Source organism: Cryptomeria japonica, chromosome 4 (genome assembly GCF_030272615.1).
Source record: "Cryptomeria japonica chromosome 4, Sugi_1.0, whole genome shotgun sequence".
In the NCBI taxonomy this organism is placed as follows: domain Eukaryota; kingdom Viridiplantae; phylum Streptophyta; class Pinopsida; order Cupressales; family Cupressaceae; genus Cryptomeria; species Cryptomeria japonica.
This window is the reverse complement of record NC_081408.1, coordinates 671,550,064-671,570,584: the sequence shown is the minus strand read 5'-3', so window position 1 is coordinate 671,570,584 and position 20,521 is coordinate 671,550,064. Positions and strand designations below refer to the sequence as shown.

The 20,521-nt window shown below is 33.3% G+C and overlaps 3 protein-coding genes across 3 annotated transcripts; all 3 read left to right on the top strand.

The window, feature by feature from the left end:
• Nucleotides 1–1,056: 1,056 nt before the first annotated feature.
• Nucleotides 1,057–1,687, top strand: LOC131855772 (uncharacterized; the record flags this gene model as incomplete). Its single annotated transcript, XM_059220045.1, is given in 1 exon segment — nucleotides 1,057–1,687. A coding segment is annotated over 1 exon segment (402 nt), but the record flags the coding sequence as incomplete, so codon positions are not given.
• Nucleotides 1,688–15,868: 14,181 nt separating this feature from the next.
• LOC131046851 (uncharacterized) lies at nucleotides 15,869–17,002 on the top strand. Its single transcript, XM_057980639.2, has 2 exons — nucleotides 15,869–16,091; nucleotides 16,174–17,002. The coding sequence occupies exons 1-2, from the start codon at nucleotides 15,918–15,920 to the stop codon at nucleotides 16,768–16,770; spliced, it is 771 nt and encodes a 256-aa protein (XP_057836622.2). The 5' UTR covers nucleotides 15,869–15,917; the 3' UTR covers nucleotides 16,771–17,002.
• A 2,127-nt stretch (nucleotides 17,003–19,129) lies between these two features.
• On the top strand, nucleotides 19,130–20,278 carry LOC131046852 (uncharacterized). The gene is made up of 2 exons (XM_057980640.2): nucleotides 19,130–19,400; nucleotides 19,483–20,278. The coding sequence occupies exons 1-2, from the start codon at nucleotides 19,227–19,229 to the stop codon at nucleotides 20,077–20,079; spliced, it is 771 nt and encodes a 256-aa protein (XP_057836623.1). The 5' UTR covers nucleotides 19,130–19,226; the 3' UTR covers nucleotides 20,080–20,278.
• The last annotated feature ends 243 nt before the right edge of the window (nucleotides 20,279–20,521 follow it).

The window sequence follows — 20,521 nt, the reverse complement described above, 5'->3', positions numbered from 1 at the left end:
CGTTTAGGATTTGTGGGTGCGCAAAGTTAGCTATGATGGCTACTAGTGCTCTTCCCCTAACATCGTCACCCTTTATCTTGCTTGGTTTGCCAACATTTTCAGAATTCTCTTAGCTAGTCTTGTTGCATTCCTCATGATGGATCTTGATCTAAAATGTTACAAAAAAAAAATTACATGATCAAAAATAAAAAATCAAACACATTGATCCGAAACACTAAATTTTTTTTGAAAAAATCAAAATTAGAAATCATGCACATTGATCTGAATGTCATGAAAACTTTGACGATCAAAATCAATAATCATACACTGATTCGAAACATCATTATATATATATATATATATATATATATATATATATATATATATATATATATATATATATATATAGGGGAAAGGATCCAGTAGTGCACCCTAACTTCGCGCTTCTCAAAATCTTACTTGGAAATTTCAAATCACTTCGATTTTTTTACAGCAGCTTACTTGGCAAGTCCCCTGCTTATAACTAAGGTTTCAGGGCCACATCATCAAATATGATGCCACATCAGCATGCTTTTTGCCAAGGTGTCCAAAACAGCCCCCCAAAAAAGTGAGACCAATAGGCGTGCAAAAGAGACCCCAATAGTTGTGCAGCTGATGTGGCATCCCCTGATTGGTTACTTTTTACAATATTGGTACATTTCTTAACAACTATTGGTACATTTCCTAACAACTGTTGGTACATTTCCTAACAAAAATTGATATTTTTTGTTTCAAACAATAGGTTTTATTTGTTCAATTTTTGTAACAAAAGGTATCAACAACCCTCACAACAATTGGAACATGCTCAACTACTGGATCCTTTCCCCTATATATTATATTAAAAAAACAAAAACAAAATTACAAAATCAAAACCATCCCTCTTTCTTAATTGCATACCTACCAAAGAGGATTTTTCTTTTATCTTGTAGAAAAAACGAACAAATCCTAAAAGGTGTCGTGCACTATACTCACACTTGACCTCAATCGTCGGCCCCGATTCGTCGGTGGACATCGTGACCGTTGCGGCGGTTTGACTTAGATGAATTTTACCCGCAAGTGAAGCGCGTGTTGAAGAAGCCTGGCGGCGTGATTGCGCTGTGGGGGTACACGACTAGCAGCGTAGATCCAGCAATGGACGCCGTTTTTGAGCGGTTATTTCAGAGAGCTTTACCGTTTTCTCATCCAGGTGTGAAAGTGGCGGTGGACAAGTTAGAGACCATTCCGTTTCCGTTCACACCAGTAGACACAATAAAACTGGAGATTGAAGAGCAGAGGAGTTTTGATGAGTATATAGGAGTTTTCAGAACGTCGTCTGCATTGGTGGGCAGGGAAGAAATCTTGGAGGAGTTTTTACCAGAATTTGAGGCGGCATGGGGAGCTCCGCTTCATGTGACCAGGGCTGTAAAGTATCCGCTCTGCTTAAAGGTTGGGAAGGTTTGAAACAAAGCAAAGATTCTGTTAGTAGACGGTGGATGATTCACAGGTGTCCTGGGAATTTTAATATGCTTTTAAGTGTCTTATTACATGTTAATGCAATTGTTCAGTGAAATTTGTTAGGCTACTATCAGGGTTTAAATATGACGGTGACAGTGAGATGGCTGTCTCTGAGACTTTTTACTCAAATCATAATAAAAAGGGGTGAAGTTTCTTTTGGAGTCTTTTTATTTTAGTTGAGTGTATTTTAATAGTTGTGATAGTATTTGTTGACTTAATGTCTAATATCTTTCAATAATATATTCTTAATATTTGTTATTTTAAAGTTTTAGTGTTGATCATTTGAGTATTCATAATTGAATGTAATGTATTCCTTAAATCTAAACAACAGCAAATCGTGTGATGCTACATCAACACATCAATAGAACATATCTCAGTGCACAACTCCCAATCTAATGTTTTAAGGTTTGCATCTCTAGAATTCTAGTTTAGACCGCGTATTAGTTTTTGCATCAATGTTTCGGATCGTAATCCATCATAAGATACTAGAGAGCTAAGAGACGTGAAATGACAAGTTGTAGACCAAGCCCAAGCTTAAAAGAAGAGAGGAAGAGGGAGGTAACACAAGACCCAAAGAATTGGGGGGAGGGGAGTCAAATTAGATTTAAAAAATAAATAAAATGCTAATATTAACCTATGGGAACAAGCTAAAAAGATTTCATAAATAAATTGAAAAATACGTAAAAGAAAACAGTACAAAGAGAACAAAATAATAAGAAAGAACAACATTAAATACTTGGAAACTAGATAATGTTGATGTGGCAAAGGACTTGCCAGTAAGTTCTTATAAAAAATTGAAAGTGATTTGAAATTGGCAAGTAAGAATTTGAGAGGCACAAAGTTAGGGTGCTCACTATTGGATTAAATTTATCTTAAGTTAGTCAACTTTCTTAATAAATAAAAAATAGCATGACAATAATATCTTATTTTCTTTTAAAATAGCACTTAAACTCATCTAATAATATAGTGCTTATTGTTAAATGACAATGTTTGGTTTGTCAAATATTTTTGTGACTAACATTACATTACAAAATTCAAATAATTTTAGATGAATGATATATAATCTATACCTATTTTTGGATAATTACAAATAAATCAAATGAAACACTACTTACATAGTATAATAAAAATAATGAATTCATCTATATCAAAGTAGAACCAAGAGTATCAACTCGGGTTGATTCCATGGGAATCAAATATTGGGAAAATGCTCATGTGTCATATAAGACATCAAGATATCACTAAATGACTTCCACTTGTAATAAAATACTAGTCAACTCAAATTTAGACCATTCCTCATAGAGTGAAGAAGGGTTCGTATACATTTGGCAAGAGTTAACTGAGTTAGGTTCATTAAAAGCCAAGTAAGAGAAGAAAGAAAGGTTTTTAAGAGGATTTGATAATACAAAATTAGTGTAGGGTTTATCATTTTGTACATTTATTGATTAATTGTTCTCCTTTCTTGACTGTTGTTAACAAGGAAAATAATATACACTTGAGCAAAAATATTGCAACTCATTATTTGTATACTTCTTGAACCACAACAAAAAATAGTTCTTGTCAACACCTTTCAAGAATTCCCAAGCTTAGTTCCATAAAAATAGGGAGAGATTTTATCCCAAGAAGATGTGTCTTCAACCCCTATTCAAAAGATGAATGAAAAGAAATTAGTCATTATGAATGATAATTCGATGATCCCTGCAAAAATAAAGCCTTATCTTTAGACATTGAGATTTGATCATTCAAAGTCAAAGCAAGGGGTAGGACTTAATGTTGAGTTAACATGTTTTAATTCCACTATACATCACATTCCATTGTCTTTGGCATTGAAACTAACTTGCCAATAGAGGTTAAACTACCATCCTCCACATTTCATTGCATAGCCTCATTATAGATGAGGAATACCGAGTGGCATGACCAAATGAGCTTGAAATTCTTGATGAACATCATCTCAATGCTCTCAATCACCTCAAAGCCAAAGATACTTTGATGTTAGATACCTTGTCCTCGAAGAGAATTATAAGAATGCCAACCAAGTCAAATAGAAGAAACGAAAATTTAAACCAAATTGGTTGGACCCCTATGTCATTATTTCTAAATATAGATTAATTACATATAAGATGGCAACACAAGAAGGTCACAAGCTATACAAATCTATGAACGAGCATTTTCATGCCTAAGCATGTTGCAACCACCTTAAAAAATAAATAAAAATCTAAACAATAAAAAAAAATGCAAAGAGATTTATAAATTTGTTAAATGGTAAAAATTAGTCCTTATAGTACACCTTGGACAAGTACCATGATAAAAACATATCAAACAGGTATCATACATAGCAAGCAATCCCTCATATTTATGAGAACTCGTCCTCCCTTCATCAATTTCATCATTTCCCTAATAATCACCCTTCCTTCATCATATCCCCTATCTTGTATTTCACCTGATCTATTCCCCCATCCCTTACCCCTTAAGGGATTTTCTCAAGATCTCACCATCCACTCACATTTCATCTTCCCACAATAAAGCATTGTCAATTCTCATTCCACCACCTATCATTAGATTTCTCACCTTATGATCTTTCCCCATCCCTTCCACATCTTCCATTCATATACAACCACTCACCTCAATCACACTCCTCCATGTTCCATCCAACTCACTCTCATTCACCTCTCCAACAAATATCTCTTCTCTCTTAATTTTGTGTACTACTCTAGAGATGGCATAGTTGTGTATTTGATAGTAATATTGAGTTTTGGAATATATGTAATTTTAAAATTACTCTTGAAAACCTTTCCCATATTAATATATCGAAAAATATATACATATACACATATTTAAAATATATACATAGGGGAACTATACTAGTAGTCATTATAACTAACTTTATGCACCCATAGATCCTAAACGGTACATCGTATTTTGATGATTTTTTGTTGTTGTCTATGTATGCAAATTTATTGCTTATAGCTATTGTTTTGGCTTCTTGGTAGCAACAACACACATTGTGGGATCCATTATGCACACAAGGGCAAAAAAGTGGTCATTTCAAAGTGTCGCCCAATACCTACTCAAATATGCCCCAATAACCATGCACTATAGCCACGTCAAAAATGACCAACACTTTTTGCACAAATGCCCCACTAGTCGTATGTTATGGGTACCAATAAAGTTGAACAACTCCTCCAATAAAGTTGAAGAAAAGTTTATAAGAGGATTTGATAATACAAAATTAGTGTAGGGTTTATAATTTTGTACATTTATTGATTAATTGTTCTCCTTTCTTGACTATTGTTAACAAGGAAAATAATATACACTTGAGCAAAAATATTGCAACTCATTATTTGTATACTTCTTGAACCACAACAAAAAATAGTTCTTGTCAACACCTTTCAAGAATTCACAAGCTTAGTTCCATAAAAATAGGGACAGATTTTATCCCAAGAAAATGTGTCTTCAACCCCTATTCAAAAGATGAATGAAAAGAAATTAGTCATTATGAATGATAATTCGATGATCCCTGCAAAATAAAGCCTTGTCTTTAGACATTGAGATTTGATCATTCAAAGTCAAAGCAAGGGGTAGGACTTAATGTTGAGTTAACTTGTTTTAATTCCACTATACATCACATTCCATTGTCTTTGGCATTGAAACTAACTTGCCAATAGAGGTTAAACTACCATCCTCCACATTTCATTGCATAGCCTCATTATAGATGAGGAATACCAAGTGGCATGACCAAATGAATTTGAAATCCTTGATGAACATCATCTCAATGCTCTCAATCACCTTAAAGCCAAAGATACTTTGATGTTAGAGACTTCGTCCTCAAAGAGAATTATAAGAATGTCAACCAAGTCAAATAGAAGAAATGAAAATTTAACCCAAATTGGTTGGACCCCTATGTCATTATTTCTAAATATAGATTAATTACATATAAGATGGCAACACAAGAAGGTCACAAGCTATACAAATCTATGAACAAGCATTTTCATGCCTAAGCATGTTGCAACCACCTTAAAAAATAAATAAAAATCTAAACAATAAAAAAAAATGCAAAGAGATTTATAAATTTGTTAAATGGTAAAAATTAGTCCTTATAGTACACCTTGGACAAGTACCATGATAAAAACATATCAAACAGGTATCATACATAGCAAGCAATCCCTCATATTTATGAGAACTCGTCCTCCCTTCATCAATTTCATCATTTCCCCCATAATCACCCTTCCTTCATCATATCCCCTATCTTGTATTTCACCTGATCTATTCCCCCATCCCTTACCCCTTAAGGGATTTTCTCAAGATCTCACCATCCACTCACATTCCATCTTCCCACAATAAAGCATTGTCATTTCTCATTCCACCACCTATCATTAGATTTCTCACCTTATGATCTTTCCCTATCCCTTCCACATCTTCCATTCATATACAACCACTCACCTCAATCACACTCCTCCATGTTCCATCCAACTCACTCTCATTCACCTCTCCAACAAATATCCCTTCTCTCTTAATTTTGTGCACTACTCTAGAGATGGCATAGTTGTGTATTGGATAGTAATATTGAGTTTTGGAATATATGTAATTTTAAAATTACTCTTGAAAACCTTTCCCATATTAATATATCGAAAAATATATACATATACACATATTTAAAATATATGCATAGGGGAACTATACTAGTAGTCATTATAACTAACTTTATGCACCCATAGATCCTAAACGGTACATCGTATTTTGATGATTTTTTGTTGTTGTCTATGTATGCAAATTTATTGCTTATAGCTATTGTTTTGGCTTCTTGGTAGCAACAACACACATTGTGGGATCCATTATGCACACAAGGGCAAAAAAGTGGTCATTTCAAAGTGTTGCCCAATACCTACTCAAATATGCCCCAATAACCATGCACTATAGCCACGTCAAAAATGACCAACACTTTTTGCACAAATGCCCCACTAGTCATATGTTATGGGTACCAATAAAGTTGAACAACTCCTCCAATAAAGTTAAAGAAAAGTTTTTAAGAGGATTTGATAATACAAAATTAGTGTAGGGTTTATAATTTTGTACATTTATTGATTAATTGTTCTCCTTTCTTGACTATTGTTAACAAGGAAAATAATATACACTTGAGCAAAAATATTTCAACTCATTATTTGTATACTTCTTGAACCACAACAAAAAATAGTTTTTGTCAGCACCTTTCAAGAATTCCCAGGCTTAGTTCCATAAAAATAGGGAGAGATTTTATCCCAAGAAGATGCGTCTTCAACCCCTATTCAAAAGATGAATGAAAAGAAATTAGTCATTATGAATGATAATTCGATGATCCCTGCAAAATAAAGCCATGTCTTTAGACATTGAGATCCGATCATTCAAAGTCAAAGCAAGGGGTAGGACTTAATGTTGAGTTAACATGTTTTAATTCCACTATACATCACATTCCATTGTCTTTGGCATTGAAACTAACTTGCCAATAGAGGTTAAACTACCATCCTCCACATTTCATTGCATAGCCTCATTATAGATGAGGAATACCAAGTGGGATGACCAAATGAGTTTGAAATCCTTGATGAATATCATCTCAATGCTCTCAATCACCTCAAAGCCAAAGATACTTTGATGTTAGAGACCTCATCCTCAAAGAGAATTATAAGAATGCCAACCAAGTCAAATAGAAGAAATGAAAATTTAACCCAAATTGGTTGGACCCCTATGTCATTATTTCTAAATATAGATTAATTACATATAAGATGGCAACACAAGAAGGTCACAAGCTATACAAATCTATGAACGAGCATTTTCATGCCTAAGCATGTTGCAACCACCTTAAAAAATAAATAAAAATCTAAACAATAAAAAAAAATGCAAAGAGATTTATAAATTTGTTAAATGGTAAAAATCAGTCCTTATAGTACACCTTGGACAAGTACCATGATAAAAACATATCAAACAGTTATCATACATAGCAAGCAATCCCCCATATTTATGAGAACTCGTCCTCCCTTCATCAATTTCATCATTTCCCTAATAATCACCCTTCCTTCATCATATCCCCTATCTTGTATTTCACCTGATTTGTTCCCCCATCCCTCACCCCTTAAGGGATTTTCTCAAGATCTCACCATCCACTCACATTCCATCTTCCCACAATAAAGCATTATCATTTCTCATCCCACCACCTATCATTAGATTTCTCACCTTATGATCTTTCCCTATCCCTTCCACATCTTTCATTCATATACAACCACTCACCTCAATCACACTCCTCCATGTTCCATCCAACTCACTCTCATTCACCTCTCCAACAAATATCCCTTCTCTCTTAATTTTGTGCACTACTCTAGAGATGGCATAGTTGTATATTTGATAGTAATATTGAGTTTTGGAATATATGTAATTAAAACATTACTCTTGAAAACCTTTCCCATATTAATATACTGAAAAATATATACATATACACATATTTAAAATATATGCATAGGGGAACTATACTAGTAGTCAATATAACTAACTTTATGCACCCATAGATCCTAAACGGTACATCATATTTTGATGATTTTTTGTTGTTGTCTATGTATGCAAATTTATTACTTATAGCTATTGTTTTGGCTTCTTGGTAGCAACAACACACATTGTGGGATCCATTATGCACACAAGGGCAAAAAAGTGGTCATTTCAAAGTGTCGCCCAATACCTACTCAAATATGCCCCAATAACCATGCACTACAGCCACCTCAAAAATGACCAACACTTTTTGCACAAATGCCCCACTAGTCGTATGTTATGGGTACCAATAAAGTTGAACAACTCCTCTAATAAAGTTGAAGAAAAGTTTTTAAGAGGATTTGATAATACAAAATTAGTGTAGGGTTTATAATTTTGTACATTTATTGTTTAATTGTTCTCCTTTCTTGACTATTGTTAACAAGGAAAATAATATACACTTGAGCAAAAATATTGCAACTCATTATTTGTATACTTCTTGAACCACAACAAAAAATAGTTTTTTTCAACACCTTTCAAGAATTCCTAGGCTTAGTTCCATAAAAATAGGGAGAGATTTTATCCCAAGAAGATGTGTCTTCAACCCCTATTCAAAAGATGAATGAAAAGAAATTAGTCATTATGAATGATAATTCGATGATCCCTGCAAAAATAAAGCCTTATCTTTAGACATTGAGATTTGATCATTCAAAGTCAAAGCAAGGGGTAGGACTTAATGTTGAGTTAACATGTTTTAATTCCACTATAAATCACATTCCATTGTCTTTGGCATTGAAACTAACTTGCCAATAGAGGTTAAACTACCATCCTCCACATTTCATTGCATAGCCTCATTATAGATGAGGAATACCGAGTGGCATGACCAAATGAGCTTGAAATCCTTGATGAACATCATCTCAATGCTCTCAATCACCTCAAAGCCAAAGATACTTTGATGTTAGATACCTTGTCCTCGAAGAGAATTATAAGAATGCCAACCAAGTCAAATAGAAGAAACGAAAATTTAAACCAAATTGGTTGGACCCCTATGTCATTATTTCTAAATATAGATTAATCACATATAAGATGGCAACACAAGAAGGTCACACGCTATGCAAATCTATGAATGAACATTTTCATGCCTTAGCATGCTACAACCACCTTAAAAAATAAATAAAAATCTAAACAATAAAAAAAAATGCAAAGAGATTTATAAATTTGTTAAATGGTTAAAATTAGTCCTTATAGTACACCTTGGACAAGTATCATGATAAAAACATATCAAACATGTATTATGTATAGTAAGCAATCCCTCATATTTACAAGAACTAATCCTCCCTTCATCCATTTCATCATTTCCTCCATAATCACCCTTCCTTCATCATATACCCTATCTTGTATTTCACCTGATCTATTCCCCCATCCCTCACCCCTTAAGGGATTTTCTCAAGATCTCACCATCCACTCACATTCCATCCTCCCACAATAAAGCATTGCCATTTCCCATTCCACCACCTATCATTAGATTTCTCACCTTATGATCTTCCCCTATCCCTTCCACATCCTTCATTCATATACAACCATTCACCTCAATCACACTCCTCCATGTTCCATCCAACTCACTCTCAATCACCTCTCCAACAAATATCCCTTCTCTCTTAATTTTGTGCACTACTTTAGAGGTGACATAGTTGTATATTTGATAGTACAATTGAGTTTTGGAATATATTTAATTAAAAAATTACTCTTGAAAACCTTTCCCATATTAATTTATCAAAAAATATATACATATACACATATTTAAAATATATGCATAGGGGAACTATACTAGTAGTCATTATAACTAACTTTATGCACCCATAGATCCTAAACGGTACATCGGATTTTGATGATTTTTTGTTGTTGTCTATGCATGCAAATTTATTGCTTATAGCTATTGTTTTGGCTTCTTCGTAGCAACAACACACATTGTGGGATCCGTTATGCACACAAGGGCAAAAAAGTGATCATTTCAAAGTGTCGCCCAATACCTACTCAAAGATGCCCCAATAACCATGCACTATAGCCACCTCAAAAATGACCAACACGTTTTGCACAAATGCCCCACTAGTCGTGTGTTATGGGTGCTCGAATTAAAATCCAAAACTTCAAACCATGCGAAATTTATTAACGAACTTTTAGTTATCTTTTTTGGATCTCTTTAAAATTAGTAATTGGGGTTTGAGTGAGCGAGGAATGAACAGTAATTAGAACATGAGTAGTAATTGGTGCTCTTCCCATATATATATATATATATATATATATAAGTTATCTTTTTTGGATTTCTTTAAAGTTAGTAATTGGAGTTTGAGTGAGCGAGGAATGACCAATAATTAGAACATGAGTAGTAATTGGTGCTCTTCCCATACATATATACATATATAAAATAATTATAGAGTCATCAAATAAAATATGAATATAATAATAATAGTAAAAATAATTACTTGATCTTACAATTATACATAATAATAATTTTTCTCCTCTACATTATGGTTTCTTTTGGTTACCTTAATTTTGTCCTCCATAGGTAAAGGGTCAACTTGCTTAATTTATTCTCTTCTATTTAACAAATAATATATTTTTTCTTTGTCCTTGTCCTTTTGTTGATTTTTTATATTCATATTTTAATTTAGGTCCCAGGCCCCCTAGGACCTACCAAAGAGGATTTTTCTTTAATCTTGTAGAAAAAGGTGAAAAAAATCCTAAAAGGTGTCGTGCACTATACTCACACTTAGACCTCAATTTCAATTTGACTCCGCCGCCCAGGAAAGACTTATTTTTTTCACAATTTTATCACACTTATTTTAATGTATACATGGAAGAGGCAAAGCTCTGTCTGCGACTAAACCATGGATGACAACAACGTTCCCAATGTAAAAGAGGTCTATGGAATTGTCGCTAAAAATTAAGCTAAAAATTAGAATTGCTTGTTTGGTTTGTCAAATATTTTTGTGACTAACATTTACGTTAAAATTTCACATAATTTTAGATGAATGGTATATAATCTATACTTATTTTTGTATAATTACAAGTAAATTACATGTCATTCTATTAAAGATTATGTTAGTAGGTGGATTGTTAATCTTTCTCAACGAATCAAGATTCATAAAGATATCTTAAATATACTTATTTAAAAGATATTGATATTTTTTTATATTCAAATAATTATTATATTAAATATAAAATTCTTTGTAAATATCCTACATTACAAAAAAATGTGGGTAGACAAAATCGCATCCTAAAGTATAAGTAAGATAGAGCCTTAAAAATCAAATTCAAAGAGAAAAATAAAATTGCTAAGTAGCAAGAGGTAAGATATTAGTGGGAGGCATAACGATTTCTCACAACATCTTACATTCTACTCTTTGCAAAGTAAGGAGACACATTATTTTGTTGGGTTAGGATGAAATGTGAGCGAGAAACTATTGAAAATGTAAAATCAAATTATTTGAGTATGAATTAAAGGGAAAAAATTATTAAAAGCATATTTTTTTTATAAAATAATGAATTACTAAATGGTGCCTTGGAAAGCAAAGAAGATTTGAAACAAAACATAAGGTATTTTAGGATTAAATTCCCATAAACACCCTAAGGTAGCTTACAAAAATTGCATATTTCAACAATCATTTGGAGAAGTATACCACTTCATTTCTCATTCAAAATACCACAAACAAAACTAAGAGTAATCAACTTGATAAATGAGAAGTTGTAGAGAAAAAATATTGATTGAAAATCAAAATGGATTTTTTATAGTGCACATGACCCTTCTCTTGAAAATGGATTTCTCACAACTCTTATGGAAATTTGACTTCTAATCAAACATTACTCGAATAATGTAAATAATTGTACTTCTAATGTAAATCCCTGCAATTGAACTAATGTCATGCCTTTGTCAATTTATTTAACTTAAATAGTGTTAATCCTTGCTAAATCATCAATGAAGGTTACTTAGAAATTTAAACTAAAGTTAATTTCATAGGGGAATTCATTCATATTCATATGAAAATAGCTTTAGATCCAAGGGTACAACACTACATCTAAGTAGGGAATGATCTAAAACTTTGAATGAATATATAGCAACAAATTTCTCACCCATGCGGTTACTTTGGAGATCATGTAAATCTAATTAAATCTAAACTCAAAAATAGATTAGAATGAAACATTGATCACAAAGTATAATAAAAATAAGGAATTCATCTATATTGAAGTAGAACCAAGAGTATCAACCCATGTTGATCCCATGGGAATCAAATACTAGGAAAATGCTCATGTGTCCTATAAGCCAAATTAAGATCTCACTAAAGTACTTCCACTTGTAATAAAATCCTACTCAACTCATATTTAGACCATTCCTCATAGAGTGAAGAATGGTATATAGATATTTTACACAAGAGTTATCATCTAGGTACATTGAAAGCCAAGAGAAGGAAGAAAGGTTTTTAAGAGGATTTGATAATAAAAAATTAGTGTGGGATATATAATTTTTTACATTCATAGTTTGATTGTTCTCCTTTCTTGACTATTGATAAAAAGGAAAATAATTTATACACCAAGAAAAAATATTGCAACCTATTATTTATATATTTCTTGAACGAAAACAATAAACTAGTTTTTGTCAACTTCTTTCATGAATTCCCAAGCTCAATTCCACAAACATGGGAGGAGATTTTATCCCAAGGAGATAAGTCTTAAATGCATATTTAAAAGATGATTGAAAAGAAATTAGTCATTATGCATGATCAATAATCCCTGCGAAAATAAAGGAAAATCATAATAGTTACATACATGTTTTAATTCCATTATGTACATCATATTTTTCGTGTCTTTAACATTAAAGCTATCTTGCCAGTTGAGGTTAAACTACCATTGTTGTCATTTCATTACTTTGAGGTTAGAGACCTTGTCCTCAAAGAGAATTAGAAGAATGTCAACCAAGTCAAAGAGAAGAAAGGAAAATTCAAACCATATCGGTTGGGCTCCTATGCCATTATTTCAAAATATAGATCAATTACATACAAGATGGCAACACGAGAAGATCACAAGCTATACTAATCTATGAACAAGAACTTACTTGCCTAAGCATGTTGCAACCACCTTCAAAAATAAATAAAAAACTAAAAGGGAAAAAGCATGGAGTTGTGTCACACTTTCGACTAACTAGGGGTAGTCTCCCCTAAGCTATGTTGCGCCATGTGGCACCTACGTGGTGCCAAAATGGCACCGACAGGCCAAACTCAGTTCATTCGGGCTATTGGCACCATTTAGGCACTTTTTGTGAGCACTTGGCGGTAGATTTTTCAAAAAAAATCAAAAGAGTGTGGCCGAACTCATTGTGGCAGCTAATGTGGCAGCCAAATCACCTATTTTGTCTATATTTTTAAAAAATTTCACTTCTACTCAATTTTTCTTCAAGCAGAATATTTTTTTACAAAAATAAAAAAATACGCTTTTGTAGAGAGTCACAAATCTAGACATTTAATTTTTTTAGTATTTTGATTAATTTTAATATTTTTTATTAATTAAACATTGCAAGTAGGTTTTTGAAGTTCAAAAAAAAGATTATTAGAAATTAAAAAAATATATATTAAATGATATTAAAAAATATATTTTTCACTAAATGAGAGAATCTTCTCCAAAAGGGTATAATTTTTTTTTATAATCATAAATTTAGTAGACAAAAGGTGACGCCGAATGAAAACTACCAAATTCAGCTATGTTGGACTTTAAAATATTATTACGAGAAAAATATACATCAAAATGTAATTTTTTTTTTAACACTGCATATATATGTCCTCTATTTGGAAATTAAAATTAGAAAAAATAAAAAATAAAAAATTTCATTTTTTTGGTGACGCCGACTAGAACCCCTGATTTCCAGTATTTTTTAGCAATAAAAAATCTGTCTTTGAATATTTAAAACAAATGTAAAACTTTTTTAAAAAAATTCATAAATTTCATTAATATTTCTATAGTTGATCAGTTTACATCATTTTTTAAATTCAATTTAGAAATGTCACTTTTATGCGGTCGAAGTTAAACAGTTTTAGTTGAGTTGGCCAATTCCTTTATAAAAGTGTGACACAACGTTGTGCTTTTACCCGAAAAAAAAAAAAATGTAAAGAGGTTTATAAATTTGTTAAATGATGAAAATTAGTCCTTGTGGTACCTTGGACAAGTTCTATGATAAAAACCTAGCAAATAGGTATCATGTATAGCAAGAAACCACTCATATATATATATATATATATATGAGAACTCATCCCCCTCCATCCATCTCATTATTCCCCCATAATCACCTTTCCTTCATCATATCCCCTATCTTGGCCTTTACCTAATCTATTCCCCCATCCCCTACCCCTTAAGGGATTTACTCAAGATCACCATCCACTCATTCCATCTTCCCACCATAAAGCATAACCATTTCTCATTCCACCAGATTTCTCACCCAATGATCATCCCCTATCCCTTCCACATCTTTCTTTCATATACAACCACTCACCTCACTCGTGTCCCTCCATGTTCCATCTAGCTCACTCTCATTCACCTCTCCAACAAATATCCCTCCTCTCTTAATTTTGTGCACTACCCTAGAGATGGCATAATTGTACATTTGAATATTTGATAGCAATATTAATTTTATGGATATATTTAATTTAAAATATACTCTTGAAAACCTTTCAAATATTTATTTAGCCAAAAATATATACATATACACATTTAAAATATATGTATAGTGGAAGTGTACTAGTAGTCGTTATAACTAACTTCACGCACCAAAAGATCCTAAATAGTACATTGGATTTTGACAAAAAAAAAAAATTGGTTGTCTATGTATGCAACTAAATTGCTTATAGCTATTGTTTTGGCTTCTTGATAGCAACAACACACATTGCAGGATCCATTATGGACACAAGGGCCAAAAAGTGGTTATTTCAAAATATCACCCAATACCTACTTAAAGTTGCCCAAATAACTGTGTACTACAACCACCTTGAAAATGGCCAATACTTATGCGCACAAGCCCCACTAGTCATGTGCTATGGGTACCAATAAAGTTGCACAACTCCTCCAATTAAAGTCCAAAACTTCTAACAACTAGGGGAAGATAACTAGTTACTGCCCATGTTCCAATAATCATTCACTCCTTGCACACCCAACCCCCTAATTACTAACTTTAAAGAAACCAAACAAAAAAAAACTAAAAGCCCGTTAATAAATTTCTCTTGTGCCAATAGCCACCCATTTTTTCAGATTTTTGGATCATAATTGGGCCATTTTTTAACCATTATTGGTACCCATAGCGCACGACTATTGGGGCATTTGTGCATAAGTATTGGCAATTTTAAGTGCATGGTTATTGGGATATCTGTAAGCAAGTATTGAGCGACACTTTGAAATGTGTACATTTTGACACTTGTGCACATAACGGATCCCACAACATGCATCACTACTGCCCAGAACCAGAACAATAGCTATAAGCAATTAAGTCGCATTTAGAGACAACAACAAAAAAAACCGTCAATACTCTTTAAAATCTATGAGTGCGCAAAGTTAGTTATAATGGCTACTAGTACACTTCCCCTATTGACATGTGAAATTTATTAATGAATTTTTTGTTGTAACTTTTTAGTTCTTTAAAATTAGTAATTAAAGAGTTGAGTTAATAAAGAATGAATGGTAATTGAAACATAAACAGTACGTGGAACTCTTGGTCTTCCCTACATACATGTATTATATATAACACACGTGTATAGTATTGTTTAATTTCAGTTCAATGCATACTTCAATCTCCAGCAAATTAAAGACACTTTTTGACAATTTTATCACAGTTCTCTATCTATATATGGAAGAGGCAAAACCCTCTTTGGGCCTAAACCATGGAGGAGAACAAGGTTCCAAATGTAAAAGAGGTGTATGGCACAGTCGCCAAAACTTACGCACAGTTCAGGCCCCGCTATCCCCCTCACCTTTTCTCCTTCCTTTCTTCCCTCACTCCACGACATCATCTGGCATGGGATGTGGGCACAGGCACTGGCCAGGCCGCCATTGAGGTAAGTAACTTGTTTATCATATCTTTATAACACCTCTTCTATTTATATGTAACACTCTGTTCTCTGTTAATTTGTAAATCAGCTATCAAAGTACTATACGAGAGTGGTGGGCACAGACACGAGTGAGGGGCAGATTCAACACGCAGAGCAGCACCCCAACATAAGCTACGCCGTGACGGCGCAGTCAGTGACCGACCAACAACTGCACTCCATCGTCGGCCCTGAATCTTCCGTGGATCTGGTCACCGTCGCCACAGCCGTCCACTGGTTCGATTTGGATAAATTTTACGCGCAGGTGAAACACGTGTTGAAGAAGCCCGGCGGCGTGATTGCCGTGTGGGCGTATTGGAAGCCCATTGTCGATCCAGCAGTGGACGCAGTTTTTGAGCGGTTTCTTAGCAGATTTTATCCATTTTCCCATCCGGCTTGGAAACTGCTGCTGGAGGATTATGAGTCTTTACCGTTTCCGTTCGCGCAAGTGGAGGGGATAAAAATGGAGATTGAAGAGCAGAGGACGTTTGATGAGTACATGGGCTACTTCAGAACGAGGCATGCTTTGGTGGGCAGAGAAGAAATCTTAAAAGAGTTTAGTGCAGAAGTTGAAGCGGCGTGGGGAGCTCCGCTCCATGTGACCAAGGCTGTAAAGTTTCCGCTCTGTTTTAAGATTGGTAAGGTTTGAAAGTGAGCAAAGATTCTGTTAGTAGACGGTGGATGATTCAAGGTAGCCTATGAGCTTTACTTGTTCCGTTGATCTAAGTATATGTTTAAATGTCCTGTCATGTTTTAATCCTATGGTTTAGTGATATCCATTTGGGTACTATCAGGCTTTACCTAGGACAGTGAAAATCACATGGCTGTCTGTAAAGCTTTATCAAAAGTAATAATAAAGGGCGGTACAAGTTTCTTTTTAACTTTGACGGATAATGTTAGCAGTGTGTATAATACGGAGGATAATAGAGTGTAATCAATAAAGAACTCTCACAAAGAACGGTGTCAATTCTATTTTAATTTTGATCTAGTACATATTACTGTTAAATCATAATATTTAGGTTGTTAATATCAATCTAGGTATACAATTGTAAATTAATGATACACAATTTCTATTTGTATTTATATTAATAAATATATTATATTTCAATCTATCAAATCTTATGGTAGGAGGTGGACAATTTTATTTTTTTAATTTCAATATTCAGTGTCTTACAACACAAAAAAAGAGGGACATAGTAAATCATCAAAGTTTAGGCAAGATGGAGCCTTAAACATCAAATTCAAAGAGAAAAGTAAAGTTGCTAAATAGAGATATATATCAACATATATATCAACAAGATAGTAGGATATTGGAAGATAGAGATATGTACATATGTGTGTAATAGGATATTGCAAGATAGAGATATGCACATATGTGTGTAAGGAAGAACATGAATAAGAATAAATAAGAAAGTTAGATCTTGAGAATATAATATATTATATTAGACATTGTACATAGTAAAGAGATAATTATATATAAATGAGGATAATTATAAGAATCCAAATTGGAGTTTGATTTGTATATGTTCGGCCTCTATTAAAATATCACACATTAGTATTATCCATCACACATTCTTTGATTATTCTCGTATTCCTTGATTTAGGTATAAATATAACACTTGAGAATTATTGAGGTTCAAACCTCTAGTCTATGTCCCACTTTTTTTGCTAACATTGGTTATGTTATCAGGACATGTCCCACTTTTCTTGCTAACATTGGTTCTATTATCAGGACCTTATTAAAGAATAGCGAAGAAATTGAAGTGCTAAAAAAGCCCTGCAAGACAGATTAACAAACTAAGAAAGATATTACAAATTAATATAATAACGAATAAGCAACAATTGTTACTAACTTAACACAATCTAAACAAGAATAAAATGAAACAATTAAGAACTAAGTCCCACTCCATCTCAATTTTATTATTTTAAAAATATTTATATAAAACTCAATCTAGGTTACTAGATAGTCTAATAATCAAGCATGGCTCATTCATATTTCTAAGGTTTTAAATTCTATTTGATTTATACACCTTAAATATTTGTAAGAAGTCTATTTGTTTTTTTATTTAAAAAAAATAACGAACTTTATATACATTTACATACATACATACATGCATACATACATACATGCATACATACATACATACATATAAATATACATGCACACATACATACACAAATATGGCTTAATAAGGGGCTTGAATAAAGAGGTATGAAAAGTAATGATAAGTGGCATGGATGAGAGTAGTTAATGTGTGAAGAAGAAATTATGGTTTTGGTGGGAAGACAATGATCATTAATTAAGATGAGAGGATCAAGTCACCATCCAGAGTTAGTGACATCTGGCACCTCATACTAATATTTCAAAGGTTTAGGTCAAATATAATAGAGATAAAGGAGTTTTTAACTACTATTATACTTGTTGTGGTTGAAGAGAAAATAATTGTTCTGGAGTAAATCTAATTTTCATTTTAGTAGTATAATCTATATGTTTGTCTATATACATACATACATATGCATATATACATTGATCTTTCATAATTTTTATTGAGAATCAAATAATTTCATTAATATAAAATTATTTTATATATATATATATATATATATATATTAGAGAGCTGATTGACTTTTAATAAAATCAAAACAAAACAATTTTTATCAGATAATTCCATAAAAATTGAAGTTGAATTCAAAAGAATTACAGTAAATCAATTCTTATCAAATCATTTTATAAAAATGAGATCAAATTCAATCTAATCAGAAGAAACCAATTTCTACCAAATAACTTCCTAAAAGTAAGATACAAGAAATCAATTCTTACTGAACAACTTCATTAAATTCAAAAAGTAAATTTGACAAAATGTATATGTTTCATCACCAAGAAAAACAATTCTTACCAAATAACTTTAAAGAAATAATATTATATTCAAAAACTCAATTAATTTATGAGACCCATCGATGACTACAACGAAGAAACCAACAATTTCGTCTTGATCGCATACCTCTAATCTCACTCTGCCGCCCATTACAGACTTTTTGAATATTTTATCACGGATCCTCTTATATATAATATGGAAGAGGTAAGGCTCTGTGTGAGCCTAAACCATGGATGGCAATAAGTTTCCCAATGTAAAAGAGGTCTTTGGCGCAGTCTCCAAAGAATACGCCCAGTTTAGGCCCCGCTATCCCTCTCAACTTTTCTCCTTTCTTTCTTCCCTCACTCCACACCATCATCTGGCATGGGATGTGGGCACAGGCAATGGCCAAGCCGCCGTTGAGGTAAGTTTGTTTTTAACCAGACCTTTTTCACGCTCTTCTCTTTATATGTATAACACTCTGTTCCGTGTTAATGGTAAATCAGTTATCAAAGTACTATGCGAGAGTGGTGGGCACAGACACGAGTGAGGGGCAGATTCAACACGCAGAGCGCCGCCCCAACATAAGCTACGCCGTCACGCCGCCATCAATAACCGATCAACAACTGGACTCAATCGTTGGCCCCGAATCTTCTGTCGATCTCGTTACCGCCGCCACAGCCGTCCACTATTTTGATTTGGATAAATTTTACGGGCAGGTGAAGCGGGTGTTGAAGAAGCCCGGCGGCGTGATTGCGGTGTGGGCGTATTGGAAGCCCCGAGTCGATCCAGCAGTGGACGACGTTTTTGAGCGGTTTTTTAGCAGAACTTATCCGCTTTTCCATCCTGCTGCGAAAGTGGTGTTGGAGGAGTATGAGAGTTTGCCGTTTCCGTTCACAGCAGTGGAGGGAATAAAAGTGGAGATCGAAGAGCAGAGGAATTTTGATCAGTATTTTGGAATTTTGGGAACTGGGTCTGGTTTGGTGGGCAGGGAAGACATCTTGGAGGAGTTTAGAGCAGATTTCGAGGCGGCGTGGGGAGCGGAGCTCCATGTGACCAAGACTGTAAAGTTTCCGCTCTTCCTAAAGGTTGGGAAGGTTTGAAAAAAGGGATAAATTATGTTAGTAGACGGTGGATGGTCGACAGGTAACCTGTGAGATTTATTTGTGCGGTTAATTTTGTTTTAATACTCTTTGAAGTGTCTAATTACATGTTAATCGTATGGTTTAGTGATGTCCCTTTGGGCACTACCAGGCTTTTAATATGACAGTGGCAATCAATCAAGTTTCTTTTTATTATTAATTTTTATGGGCAGTGGGTGTTTAATTTGAGAGACTTTTTTTTTAAGTAATTCAATTCTCTCTAATTGGCTGCATGATTTCATAAATTCTTTCTAAATCAGTTAATTTTCTTAATAAATCAAAGATAATAATATCTTTTTTATAATATAGCGTGTCTTGATAAATCACATTATTTAGTCTATCAAATATTATGTCATCAACATTTTCATTTAAAGTTCACATAATTGTAGATCAGTGATATATA